This window comes from Stenella coeruleoalba (genome assembly GCF_951394435.1).
Source record: "Stenella coeruleoalba genome assembly, chromosome: 3".
NCBI classification, from domain to species: Eukaryota; Metazoa; Chordata; class Mammalia; order Artiodactyla; family Delphinidae; genus Stenella; species Stenella coeruleoalba.
Window position 1 is genome coordinate 132288122 of NC_137148.1, and position 13437 is coordinate 132301558.

At 40.4% G+C, this 13437-nt stretch overlaps 1 protein-coding gene across 3 annotated transcripts in view; it reads right to left on the bottom strand.

Annotated features, from left to right (window-relative positions):
• Positions 1–13164, bottom strand: part of HAVCR2 (hepatitis A virus cellular receptor 2) — a 39175-nt gene extending 26011 nt beyond the window's left edge. For 2 of the 3 annotated variants that reach the window (XR_013827608.1, XM_079916840.1), the window contains exons 1-5: positions 13091–13164; positions 11722–12060; positions 10749–10832; positions 3817–3857; positions 2004–2130 (exon numbers count right to left, since the gene is read on the bottom strand). Coding sequence is in view for 1 of the 3 variants with exons in the window: in XM_079916840.1 (XP_079772966.1) it covers positions 2004–2130; positions 3817–3857; positions 10749–10832; positions 11722–12060; positions 13091–13145 (646 nt within the window). In the remaining 2 variants the exon portion in view is untranslated. The remainder of the gene's footprint in view (positions 1–2003; positions 2131–3816; positions 3858–10748; positions 10833–11721; positions 12061–13090) is intronic. The other variant, XR_013827607.1, reaches the window with a different exon arrangement.
• Between the last annotated feature and the right edge of the window lie 273 nt (positions 13165–13437).

Genomic DNA, 13437 nt, shown 5'->3' on the forward strand with positions numbered 1-13437 from the left:
AATGGAGGTCACTGGTGAGCTTGACTGAAACTATTTCCATGGCACTTCAGGTGTAGAAGCTAAATTGGGAGGGGGCGTGGTTAAAGAGTGCGGAGGGGTGAGAGGTAGGAACAACGCATCCGAGAAATACGGCTGTAAAGGAGAGCAGAGAAATGGGAGTCACTGGAGAGAAATGTGTGAACTAGGCCATATTTTTATACTAATAAAAATAGCATAAACAGGAATGGAGAGAGAGATGATTCTGGAGAAAGTGATCACAGGAAGAACGAAGTCTTGGCTGAGGCAAAGTGGTTGAAACAGGCTTTTAATATTTCATCAGTGCAGTGAGAGGCGAGGGAGATTTGAGCAGCAATGAAGTATGTGATGCTCATCTCAGACAGTGCACTAGAAACATCCAGGATTGCTGGGCATTACTGAGTACCAATTTATGGCTTTGATGTCATGACTTAAAAACCTATCACCTTGGTTGTATGATTTTCTCCAGCAACTTCTAGGGAAAAGACTGCAGATGGAATACAACTTTCCCATCTATTCTTCCATGTAGTCATGTTTTGGGAGTAATCATATGTGTGCACAAAACATGACTTCTCCCACTCCTCATCACCCTGCTTGCATACCCTCTACACAAACCAGAACAGTCCCTAATATCCAGGACTCGGCAAAACTCAAAAAGTGGGTGTGGTCATTGCTCCTTATCAACCTGTAGACTCCATATTCATGTGGTCAATTTCCAAACTCCACTGCTATCTCTCCATAAACCCAGGTAAGTGGGGGTGAGTAGCTTCTTCCTCTCAGCAATCCATTTACCATTAATGGCAGAGTAACAAAATGGTGAGCAAGACAGCCCCAGTTTCAAATCCTCTATCAATTAACTGTGTAGCTTTGGGCAAGTTACTTAACCTTTTAGCACACTGGTTCTCCAACTGGTACATGAGAATAATATTAGTACCTTTCTCAACAGGGTAGTAATGAGGATTTAATGCACAGAAAGCACTTGGCAGCTTCAAGCCACACAGGATGAGCAACTCATCCCCGTTTTCCCTGGACTGTTCCAGTTTTAGCACTGAAAACCCACACATTAGGAACCTCCTTCAATCCTGGGAAAATTTGGAATGGTTTGTAACCCTACACATAGTTGATGTTTATGTATTAGTAAGAAAGGCTGATAAAATAATAGTGGTATAAGGCCTTGGTCTCTGCACCAAAGAGAAGAGAATATATCACAGTTATAAAAGTACGTGAGGCTTTCGGGGTGATGGAAGTGTTTGGGCATTGATTGTGGTGATGGTTTCCTGGGTGAAACCATCTATTGAAATTCATCAAGTTGAACACACTTTAAATATACAGTTAATTGCATATAAATCATACTTAATTTTTTTTAATAAAGATAAGTAACTTAGAAATAAAATATGTGTGCTGAGTGCCACAATGGAGGAAAATACAAACGCTGCGACTCTGGGCATGACCCAGCGTTAAAGGAACCTGCTACCCCTCTTTAAAGAACCATGCCTGAGAAATAAATAAGATAGAAAAATGCACAGAAGAAAGTGATTGTCGTTGTTGTGCTTCCTAATAAAACTGGACATGTTCATGAATTAAAAAGGTTTACTTTCTTAACAAAAGATAAAAAAACAGGTACTAGAATCAACCTGCTTGAATTTGAATTCCAGCTTTGCCACTTATTGATTCTGAAACCTTGAGAAAACCTTGAAAGCTTACTGTCTCTAAACGTTACTCTCCTCTGCTATAAGAATAGGAATAACAGTGCTATCTACCTTATATAAGATGGTGACAATAATAAATATAAAACATGCCTGTTACATGGCAAGCACTGAATAAAAATGAGCTATTATTATTGTTGAGGTTTGGAAGGACTAAAGAGTATTTATTCTAATCACCTGTAGGTATAAATATAAACTAATAGTTCTATCTTAGGCTTGTGTTGGTTCCTATATTAACAGTTCCTTATCAGATGGAGAGAGAAGCACCATCAAATGACTTACATTTGAGAATTAAAGCACCAGAGATAAGAACGAGAGCCAGCCCAGCAGAAACCCCTGCTCCGATGTAGAGGCCTATTCTGGTGGTGGCGCCCATGTCTTGTAACTCATTAGCCAGTGTGGATATTTCCTACGGAAACACAAACAGAATTGCAGCAAATGACCAGAAATCCATTGTCTGCCCAGCCAGGCTCATGACTTATGCATGGGACCATCCCTTTCACAGTATCTCAGGAATGCAGGGACCTTGAAATGACTCATGATCTGTCCCCTTCTAGACAAGCCTCAAACCACCCAAAGAAAGGGATTAGCTGAATCTTTGGAGTTAGCAAGGGAATAACAGGTGCCTGTCTGTGCTGTGGGTGGAGAAGCAGCCTTAGTAAATGGACTCCCCTTTCCTCACATAAAAAGTGGGGCCCTGTTCATTGATGATTCCCTGGTGTTCCCAGGGAGTTTCAGAGTGGTCTAAATTTGGTGTCTTGCCATGAAACCCCAACTTTCACAGAAAGACAGTGATTTAAAAGCTAGGAATTTGCAGCCAGACTGTCTTGGGTTCAAATCCCAGTTCTGTCACCAAAGAGCTGTGTCATCAGGAAGAGCTGTGTAGAGTTATCAGGAAAATTAAGTGACGAAAACCAGAAAATGCTTGGCACAGAGCCTGGTACAGGATAAATCTCAATCAGTGGTAGCTATTATTGCTATTGCTCTAATTAATTAGATATTGTGTTAACTCAGTCACAGCGAACATACTGCTTCTAAAATTTCACCTCATGTTCCTCCTTTAAAAAGAGTAATGGTAAACACTTTTAAAACAACGTCAAGGAATTAAGTCTTCCATTTATTCAACAGACATTTACTGCAGGAGTGCACCATGCAAGGTCACTTGCAGTAAGCACTGTGGGCACACAGAGGTACTGAAAAGGCAGACCTGGATTGCAAAGAAGACAGGACAAACAAAAAATGCTTGACACTGAGTCAGAGATTGAGTTAAATGAATGCAAACTCCTGGATATGTCCTCAAAGAATTTTCCAGTCACTGCTATCAGGTTGTTCTCTAATGCAGTGGTCCCCAACCTTTTTGGCGTTTCAAGGAAGACAATTTTTCCACAGACCGGGGTTGGGGGGGATGGAGGGGGGATGCTTCAGGCGGTAACACGAGCGATGGGGAGCGATGGGGAGCGGCAGATGAAGCTTTGCTTGCTCGCCCGCTGCTCACCTCCTGCTGTGCAGCCCAGCTCCTAACAGGCCGCAGACCAGTACCAGTCCATGGCCCGGGGATTGGGGACCCCTGTTTTAGTGGTTTTCCCTTTTACTCTGAGAAGGTGGGAGACACTAAAATGGTGGTCGATTAAAATAGTGCTTTATTTTTAGTTAGATACCTAAGTTCTTGGCTTAGAATATTCTTGCCTGGTGTCTTATCATAAATAAATAAATTTAAACAAACAATCTTTGTCATTAGGGTTGCAATGGAAGCAAGGAGAAACATACTCTGGGGTGATGGAGGGTGTCCGAACCCTCCACAGTGGTATACAGCTGTGAAATTTGAGAATAAGGACAAAATGCTAATGCTTCTTCCTTTTGGTTTTCCAGCACCTACTATGTGACAGGCACTTTACATGCATCACCCCACTCCATCCTTACAACAGGACTTGCAGTTACAACAGTTATCAGCCACATGTTACAGCCAAGGAACCTGAAGCCAAGGGAGATTAAGGCATTTTCCCCCAAGGAATGAGTGGGCAGGAAGGAAGTCTAAAGCCATACTTTTTTTCCTCTGAGTTGAGCATAAAGTCAGCTCACACACACAGTTACTCACTGTTTGATTTTTATCATGGAGGGTCTCCAGTGTCTGTGTCTCTGCCACAAAGAAGAAAAATAGCCAGTAGAACAGTTAAGAATGCTTTCTTTTATATGAGTTTTTTTAAATCTTAAAAGCTACCTATAATCCTATTTGAAATTAATTCTACTCCATTATCTTCACAATAATTAACTGAGAGACAAACAAAACTTACTGAACACTTACAAATCAACTTCAGGATGACCACATTTTTTTCGTCCAGATGATGTACCTAACTACTTATGTTCTATGAATTGGAGACTTCTTCCAGGAAAACCTATTTTGAATATGTGGTTTGTTGTGTCCTCAGGGCCCTAAAGGGGTCTTCAAAATTCCAACAACACTGATGACACAGAGGCAGGCATTATAATTAGACTTTTTTTAGATCAAATAACTGTTCTCTAATATTTATTTTGTTCATTTTTTTAATTGAAGTATAGTTGATTTACAATGTTGTGTTAGTTTCAGGTGTACAGCAAAGTGATTCAGAATATATATATATTCTTTCTCAGATTCTTTTCCCTTATAGGTTATTACAAAATATTGAGTATAGTTTCCTGTGCTATACGGTAGGTCCTTGTTGATTATCTGTTTTACATATAGTAGTGTGTATATGTTAATCCCCAACTCTTAATTTATCCCTCCCTTCTCCCTTTCCCCTTTGGTAACCATACGTTTGTTTTCTATGTCTGTAGATCTATTTCTGTTTTGTAAATAAGTTCGTATGTATCATTTTTTTTAGATTCCACATAGAAGTGATATCATATGATATTTGCCTTTCTCTGTCTGGCTTACTTCATTTAGTATGATAATCTCAAAGTCCATCCATGTTGCTGCAAATGGCATTATTTCATCCTTTTTTTATGACTGAGTAATATTCCATTGTACAAATGTCCATCAACAGATGAATGGATAAAGAAGATGTGGCATGGTTAGAATTTGAAAGGTAACGAAAGTTAATTTTCTTTAAAAAAAATTTAACATTTACTCATTAAGAGTAAGACAGGGTATTTTGTTCCCTAAAAAATTGAAAATAATAATAACTGTAACTATAATTTACCATGAACAGGCATTGTACTAAATTCTTCAAGGGAAGTATCTCATTTAGCATTCAAAACAACTATCTTAAAGTAGGGACTATTAGTCCCATTACAGAGATGAAGAAGCTGAGAATTAGGAAGCTAAGTGACTTACCCAAAGTCACACAGCTTAGTGAATAACAGAAATGGCCTTCCAATTTAGGTCCACGTGGCTTTAAGCACACACTCTTAACTGTGCTGCCTCCAACAAGGCTCATCTCGGCACTGTGATCATGAAGCCTCCACACTGCCCAGCTGCCAGCTCACCTTCTTTCCTTTTTATTCATTTAGTTAGTCATCTGCCTATCCATTCGATGAACATGTACTACACCCCCACTCTATGCCAGGCACGGGGGACAGGGACAGAACAGTGAACAAGATGCGCACAGGCCCTGACCTCGTAAACACTGCATTCTAAAAACCAATAATTTGTCAGCTTTGGGATGATTAACCATGCCAACGTATTTTTCTGTGTGAGTCAGAGGATCTGAAACTTTCTAAATGTCAAGGTCACTTTCTGGAAGCTTAGCAGTCTAAACCTTTTAATGTAGAACTGGTTTACAGACTCTGATTTTAATATTATAAAAGCACATTCTCAGCCTAAAGTTTAAAAAAAAAAAAAAAAAAGGAAAGGAAAGAGATTATCTTCCACTTTCCTTAGCTCCTATTCCCCAAAAGGAATTTAAAAACCACACTGGTGAAACTACTAAGTAAACATGTATCTTAACCACACACAACATTTTCTAGTGTAAATCCAGTTTCTGCTTCCCTATAGTTACTTTTCTTGGCTTAAATGGTAAGACTGTCTAACTTTTTTTTTTTAATTTCATTTTACAGTGAAAATGATCAATAAAATAGAGCACTGTTGGGTTATCACACCTTATTTTCACATAGGTAGACATCAACCAAGATGGGTGGGACAGTTGGTGAAAGTTACAATGTTTTTCCTTGAGGACCCGAGACTGGGGGGTGGGGGGAGACAACAATGGGGGAGGCACGTGATGATTTTAAAAGTATATAAATTTAATAGTTACCATCTAGCATGTATTATGTGCCAGACATGGTGCTTCACACTTTATGTGCACAATATCTTTTAATCTTCACCACAATAGGTAGGTACTATTATTTTCTCAATTTTTAAATAAAGACACTGAGTCTCAGAGAAGTACTTTGTCCAAATCACACAGCTATTAACTGGCAAATCTGAGATTCAAACCAAGTCTACCTCCGAAGCTAAGGATTCATCCATGATGCAGTCCTGCCTTCTTCAGGTGGAAGAGAGACTGCATTTATTCTGTGTTCAAAGTGGGTTTAGGAGCTTCAAAGACCCTTGGGACTCCTACTTGTTACGGCTCCTCTTCACTTTATAGCAAGCATATTAAATGTACCCACATTACTCAGCCATAAAAAGAAATGAAATTGAGTTACTTGTAGTGAGGTGGATGGACCTAGAGTCTGCCATACAGAGTGAAGTAAGTCAGAAAGAAAAACAAGGAACAAGACAAGGTTGTCCACTCTCACCGCTATTATTCAACATAGTTTCGGAAGTTTTAGCCACAGCAATCAGAGAAGAAAAAGAAATAAAAGGAATCCAAATTGGAATAGAAGACGTAAAGCTGTCACTGCAGATGACAGGATACACAGAGAATCCTAAAGATGCTACTAGAAAACTACTAGAGCTAATCAATGAATTTGGTAAAGTAGCAGGATACAAAATTAATGCACAGAAATCTCTTGCATTCCTATACACTAATGATGAAAAATCTGAAAGAGAAATCAAGGAAACACTCTCATTTACTATTGCAACAAAAAGAATAAAATAACTAGGAATAAACCTACCTAAGGAGACAAAAGACCTATATGCAGAAAACTATAAGACACTGATGAAAGCAATTAAAGATGATACAAATAGATGGAGAGAGATACCATGTTCTTGGATTGGAAGAATCAACATTGTGAAAATGACTATACTACCCAAAGCAATCTTCAGATTCAATGCAATCCCTATCAAACTACCAAGGGCATTTTTCACAGACTAGAACAAAAAATTTCACAATTTGTATGGAAACACAAAAGACCCCAAAAAGCCAAAGCAATCTTGAGAAAGAAAAACAGAGTTGGAGGAATCAGACTCCCTGACTTCAGACTATACTACAAAGCTACAGTAATCAAGACAGTATGGTACAGGCACAAAAACAGAAATATAGATCAATGGAACAGGACAGAAAGCCCAGAGATAAACCCACACACATATGGTCACCTTATTTTTGATAAAGGAGACAAGAATATACGATGGAGAAAAGACAGCCTTTTCAATAAGTGTTGCTGGGAAAACTGGACAGCTACTTGTAAAAGAATGAAATTAGAACACTCCCTAACACCATACACAAAAATAAGCTCAAAATGGATTAAAGACCTAAATGTGAATGGCCTAAATGTAAGACCAGACACTATAAAACTCTTAGAGGAAAATACAGGCAGAACACTCTATGACATAAATCACAGCAATATCCTTTTTGACCCACCTCCTAGAGAAATGGAAATAAAAACAAAAATAAACAAATGAGGCCTAATAAAACTTAAAAGGTGGGCTTCCCTGGTGGCTCAGTGGTTGAGAGTCCGCCTGCCGATGCAGGGGACACGGGTTTGTGCCCCAGTCCGGGAAGATCCCACATGCCATGGAGCAGCTGGGCCCGTGAGCCATGGCCACTGAGCCTGCGCATCCGGAGCCTGTGCTCTGCAATGGGAGAGGCCACAACAGTGAGAGGCCCACGTACCGCAAAAAAAAAAAAAAAAAAAAAAAAAACAAAACGTAAAAGCTTTTTCACAGCAAAGGAAACCATAAACAAGACAAAAAGACAACCCTCAGAATGTGAGAAAATACTTGCAAATGAAGCAACTGACAAAGGATTAATCTCCAAAATTTACAAGTAGCTCATGCAGCTCAATATCAACAAAACAAACAACCCAATCCAAAAACGGGCAGAAGACCTAAATAGACATTTCTCCAAAGAAGATATACAGATTGCCAACAAGCACATAAAAGAATGCTCAACATCACCAATCATTAGAGAAATGCAAATCAAACCTACAATGAGGTATCACCTCACACCAGTCAGAATGACCATCATCAAACAATCTACAAACAATAAATGCTGAAGAGGGTGTGGAGAAAAGGGAACACTCTTGCACTGTTGGTGGGAATGTAAATTGATACAGCCACTATGGAGAACAGTATGGAGGTTCCTTAAAAAACTAAAAATGGAACTACCATTCGACCCAGCAATCCCACTACTGGGCATATATCCTGAGAAAACCATAATTCAAAAAGAGTCGTGTACCACAATGTTCATTGCAGCTCTATTTACAATAGCCAGGACACAGAAGCAACCTAAGTGTCCATCAACAGATGAATGGATAAAGAAGATGTGGCACATATATACAATGGAATATTACTCAGCCATAAAAAGAAATGAAATTGAGTTATTTGAAGTGAGGTGGATGGACTTAGAGTCTGTCATACTGAGTGAAGTAAGTCAGAAAGAGAAAAACAAATACCGTATGCTAACACATATATAGAACCTAAAGGAAAAAAAAATGGTTCTGAAGAACCTAGGGGCAGGACAGGAATAAAGACACAGATGTAGAGAATGGACTTGAGGACACGGGGAGGGGGAAGGGTAAACTGGGATGAAGTGAGAGAGAGGCATGGACATATATACACTACCAAACGTAAAATAGATAGCTAGTGGGAAGCAGCCGCATAGCACAGGGAGATCAGCTTGCTGCTTTGTGTCCACCTAGAGGGATGGGATAGGGAGGGAGGGAGACACAAGAGGGAGGGAAGATGGGGATATATGTATAGGTATAGCCGATTCACTTTGTTATACAGCAGAAACTATCACAACATTGTAAAGCAATTATACTGCAATAAAGATGTTATAAAAAATTAAAAAAAAAAAAGAATTGCAAAACTGAAAAAAAAAGTACCCACATTACACACTAAAGAAAAGGTGTAACTACACACAAGTTGACTTGCATGTAACTAACTGAAATAATATTACATATTATAGTCATGTCATTAAATACTAATTAATTTCAATTTTCCATTTGATTTTCATAGTCTGGAGCCATTGCCTTTCTTTGTTTAAGTATTTTCTCAGGCCTTTGAAAAGCTCAGAGATTGTAGGTACTCTGCCTATATTCTCAGATGCAAAAGATGGCTCCATTTCTGTTGCCCTAAAGGGAAGGAACAAACAAGTAAAAACTGAAAGGAAGGACACTTCTGGTTATGGTATAGACACTTCTAAAAAAACATGCACTGTGTTGTGACGAAGCTACCTCTCCATCTCAGAAGGTGTGTAAGCATACAGCGAATGCCAGCTTGGGAGTGATGTTGTAAAGAACCTTGAAACACGAGATGGGAAAGTGGGATCCTTCAAGTCTCTTCTAGGTCTATAGTTGTAGGATTCTTTAAAATATAACAATGGCATATGATGAACACATGTATGTTTTGGTTAGCCCACTACGTGGGCGATCATCTGTTTCCACCATATTTAATTTCCTCACTAATTTCATAAGAGATGTTGGCTACCAGTGACTAAAGAACCACCACAGATTGAACCTCTAGAGAGCTGATGTTAATATCTATAATAATAATTAATATTTGAGTGCTTTCTCTGGGCCAGGCACTATGCTGAGTGCTTTACATACATGATCACATCAATCTTTACAACAATCTTATGACATAGGCACTGGAATTACCCTCATTGTAGAGGTAAGGAAATTGAGCCTCACAGAGTTTGAGCAACATAACTGAGTTCATGAAACTAATACAAAAAGCTGACCTTAGAACCCATCCTGCCTGTCACTGACATACTTAACCACAATCTCATTCTGCCTCTGGATCTTACCGATAATGACAATAACTAACATGTATGGAGTAGGTACCATGATCAGACACTGGGCTAAGCACTTTAGACACGCTTCCTTATTTAAATCTGAGATTTATGAGATTAGGATTTGGAATTTACCTATTATTAACCTCATTTTACAGAATGAAAGACTGAGCTCCAGAGAGTTTAGGGAGACCAGGACTCTGACAGGAAATATTTAAGATTAACCTCCCTGATCAACGTGACCTGAGGTCTGCTCTTTCGACCCTATCTTCTCTTCCAAAGCGGCAGGGAAAAGTCCTTGTTGAATTAGTTGAAGAATTTAGCTGCTCCTTCTGAGGTCAAAATCTGAGGAAGATGATGGACTTTATTCCAGTTAAAAGGGATTCTTGAAATCACCTAATCCAGATTACACCAAACATGGACTGGGGTCAGTTCATGAAAACATCACCAGTCCAGGAGTAAATCAGAAAATAATAAGGACAGCGTAATGAGTTTTTCATTAGATTAAACTTATTTACTTTAAAAGTGTCCCTTTTTTTTAATGCAGGGGTGGCAATAGTAGAAATTTTTCTTTCCTTGTTTGGCAAAATACATAGCTCATCAAAATTCTTTTTTGGGGGTTGGGAATTATACTGGGTGGTGAGATCCAAAAGTCTCTGAACCCATACCTCAGACAGAAGAGGCAGTTGCTTTCCAGAGAAGCGAAAGGCTTTGGCCCAGGTCTGAGGGCTACTCCTGACTAATTTAGAACCCTAGCCCAGGGCTCCTTTTTCCCAGCACAAATTTACTTCCACCACCTCCCTCACCTCAAACACTATCTTGGGTGCACAGTTTGAGAAAACTCAAACTGTTTTCTCATGTTTTCCCCATATTCAAAATCCTCTTAACTCAGAAACCAACTAAAGGCTTCCTCCTAGACCCCATATGTAATTACCTGAGCCAGGTTCCTCGGTGGTGAGCATCCTTGGAAAGGCTGCAGTGATGTCCCTCCATGGAGTCCCAGCAGGGGTGACCTTGGCTAAAGACAGAAACCAACGTAAGGATGAGGCTTCTCTGAGAGCAGAAAGCTTGTTGCAGGGAATCAAAGGGGCAGCAGAAATTACTGTAAACACAACAAAAGAAGAGAAACACATGCTCAACTTCCAAACCTACCTGAACACACCTTTGTTGAGAGTGTATGACAATCCAAATGTCTGACAGAGGTGCGTTACAGTCATCATTATCACAGTCTAATTGTTAATAATGGAACTTACAGCCACAGTAAATGTTTTTCATCAAACACCTCATAAAATCCTTCCAGTGGCCTATAGGGTCGGCAGTATCATATTTTACAGAGGAGGAGGTCACAGAGTTTAAATAACTTGCCCAAGATTACATAGCTGGTAAGAAGCAGTGTCAGATTGGAACTTAGCTCCATCAGCCACCAAGTACATGCTCTATAAATGTTAAAACATGCAAGTACACATGCCCCCTCTCCCCGACACATGCAGAGTCCAGTGGTTCTCAATCCTGGCTGCACATGGGGGAGAATCATCAGGGGTAGACTTTGTAAAACCCCCACACTCAGGCTCTACCTCCAGAGATGGTGATTTTTCTGGTTGTGGGGTGGAGCCCAAGCATCTGTGGGAGTTAAAAGGTTCCCCAGGTGATTTTAATGACCACTCAGGTACTCAGACCGCTGATCTAGGCCTTTCCTCCATTCTCTAGATCCTGGCCATGAGGTTCAAAATAGATGGAGGGAATTAAACATGACTGGGCATTGCTGGTGAGGCCTGTTAAACTTTAGGTCTTAGGGGCCCAACCTGAGGGCTTTAATTGGGAAGACCAGAGGTGAGACCAATCAGTGTATTTAATATGATCCACAGGGAAATCTCATTCAGAAAGAAAGTATGCAAAGGTCCACTCACCTGGTTTGATGACCAACTCCAGGTTTGATTTTTGATCATTCATTAGGCCTGGGAATTGGATCCGGCAGCAATAGGTCCCACTGTCCTCTAAAGTCACATTCTTTATGGTCAAGGTCACGTCTCCTTTGCGGAAATTCCTCTTTAGTAGGTATCTGCTGGATGTCCAATAGCTCAAGTTCCTTCCATCAGTGCTGAGTACCAAACTGTGACATTGAAACAAAGGGCAGGGTCCCTTGCCCCAACACACAGGCACGAGATCCTCAGGGGTGGGTGGAGAGTAGGCGCAGGGCAGATCAGCATCCTGACCCACCTCAGACACGTATACTCCTTCCAAAGACCCTGCAGAAAGAGGGAAGGAGAGCAATGAGGGAGGCTGCTCCATTTCAAGAAAACTGCAAGCAATGCCTTGCAGAATAAAGAGGAAACCACTACTGCTATCCTGTTTGGAGGACAGTTCACTACAGCAATGATTCTCAGACTTGAGGGGCACTGGAATCTCCAGGAAGCCTTGTTCAAACACAGACGGCTGGGCTCAACAGTCAGAGTTTAGAGTTAATTAATCTGATTAAATACTAATCAGAGCTCCTGATTTAATAGTTTGGCGGGGGGTGGGGGGACAAAAATTTGTATTTCTAACAAGTTCCCAGGACATGCTGATATGGCTGGTCTCAAAACCTCCCTTTGAAAACCAGTGCCCCAGGAGAGAACTGTGGCCGGTCCTGTGAACACCGAAGGGCAGTGCTGATGGAAACAGACAATCAGACAATGGGTAATTGTCGGCCAGGAAAAGAGCTCACTCATCTGGGCTAGTTGTCTGTTCACCAACACAGCGCAGTTATCCTAACACAAATCTCTTTTGTTTTTCAAGCACCAGGCACATAATAAATAAAAACCCTTGGCTGAATAAGAAGTTAGTGTATGGCTGTTCTGAGGTTGAAAATTAATTTTTATATATATATATATGTACACACACATATTCAAACAGCATAAAAAGTATATGAAAACTCTACTCCCTCTCCCTGCTCTTTTCCATTTCCCAGCTCCCTTTCCCAGAGTCTATTCATTAAGAAGCATTCATGTATTCCCACTGCCCTGCAACACACACACACACACACACACACACAGAAGTCCAATATACCCATTATTCTGTTCTTTGCTTTCTTCAATTCACCTTATGACTTACAGACATCTCATATCATTATGTTTCGTCAGCATCACTGTTTGTATCATGGATATATCATAATTTCTTTACCCTCTACCCTACTGGTGGACATTTAGGTTGCTTCCAAACTTTTGCTCTTGCTAGCATTACGATGACCATCCTTGCATCTGCATCTTGCACTATCTAATTCCAAAAATCCAGACTTACTTGTAAGTAGTAGCAGCAAGAGCAGGACACAGTCAAAGGAAGAATGTGAAAACATGGGTTCTGAAGAAGAAAAGGCAAAGAATGGCTCTGTTTAGGTGCCGTTTTAATTCTCCAGCTGAACTGGGTACTTCCTGGAACTGTCTCTCCTCCCCAGTCACAGGAGCAGTGGCCACTCTCCCAACTGCAGGCCCAGCACACCAGATGTCTGACGACCAATCACTCCTCTATTAACACTGTCAAGTCTATGATGATGGCAAAGGAAACCCTACTTCTCTCCTATGCCAGACCACACACATCCTGTGAGGACTCTGACATTTATTCTGTCCGCATCAACAAAGAGGAAGCAA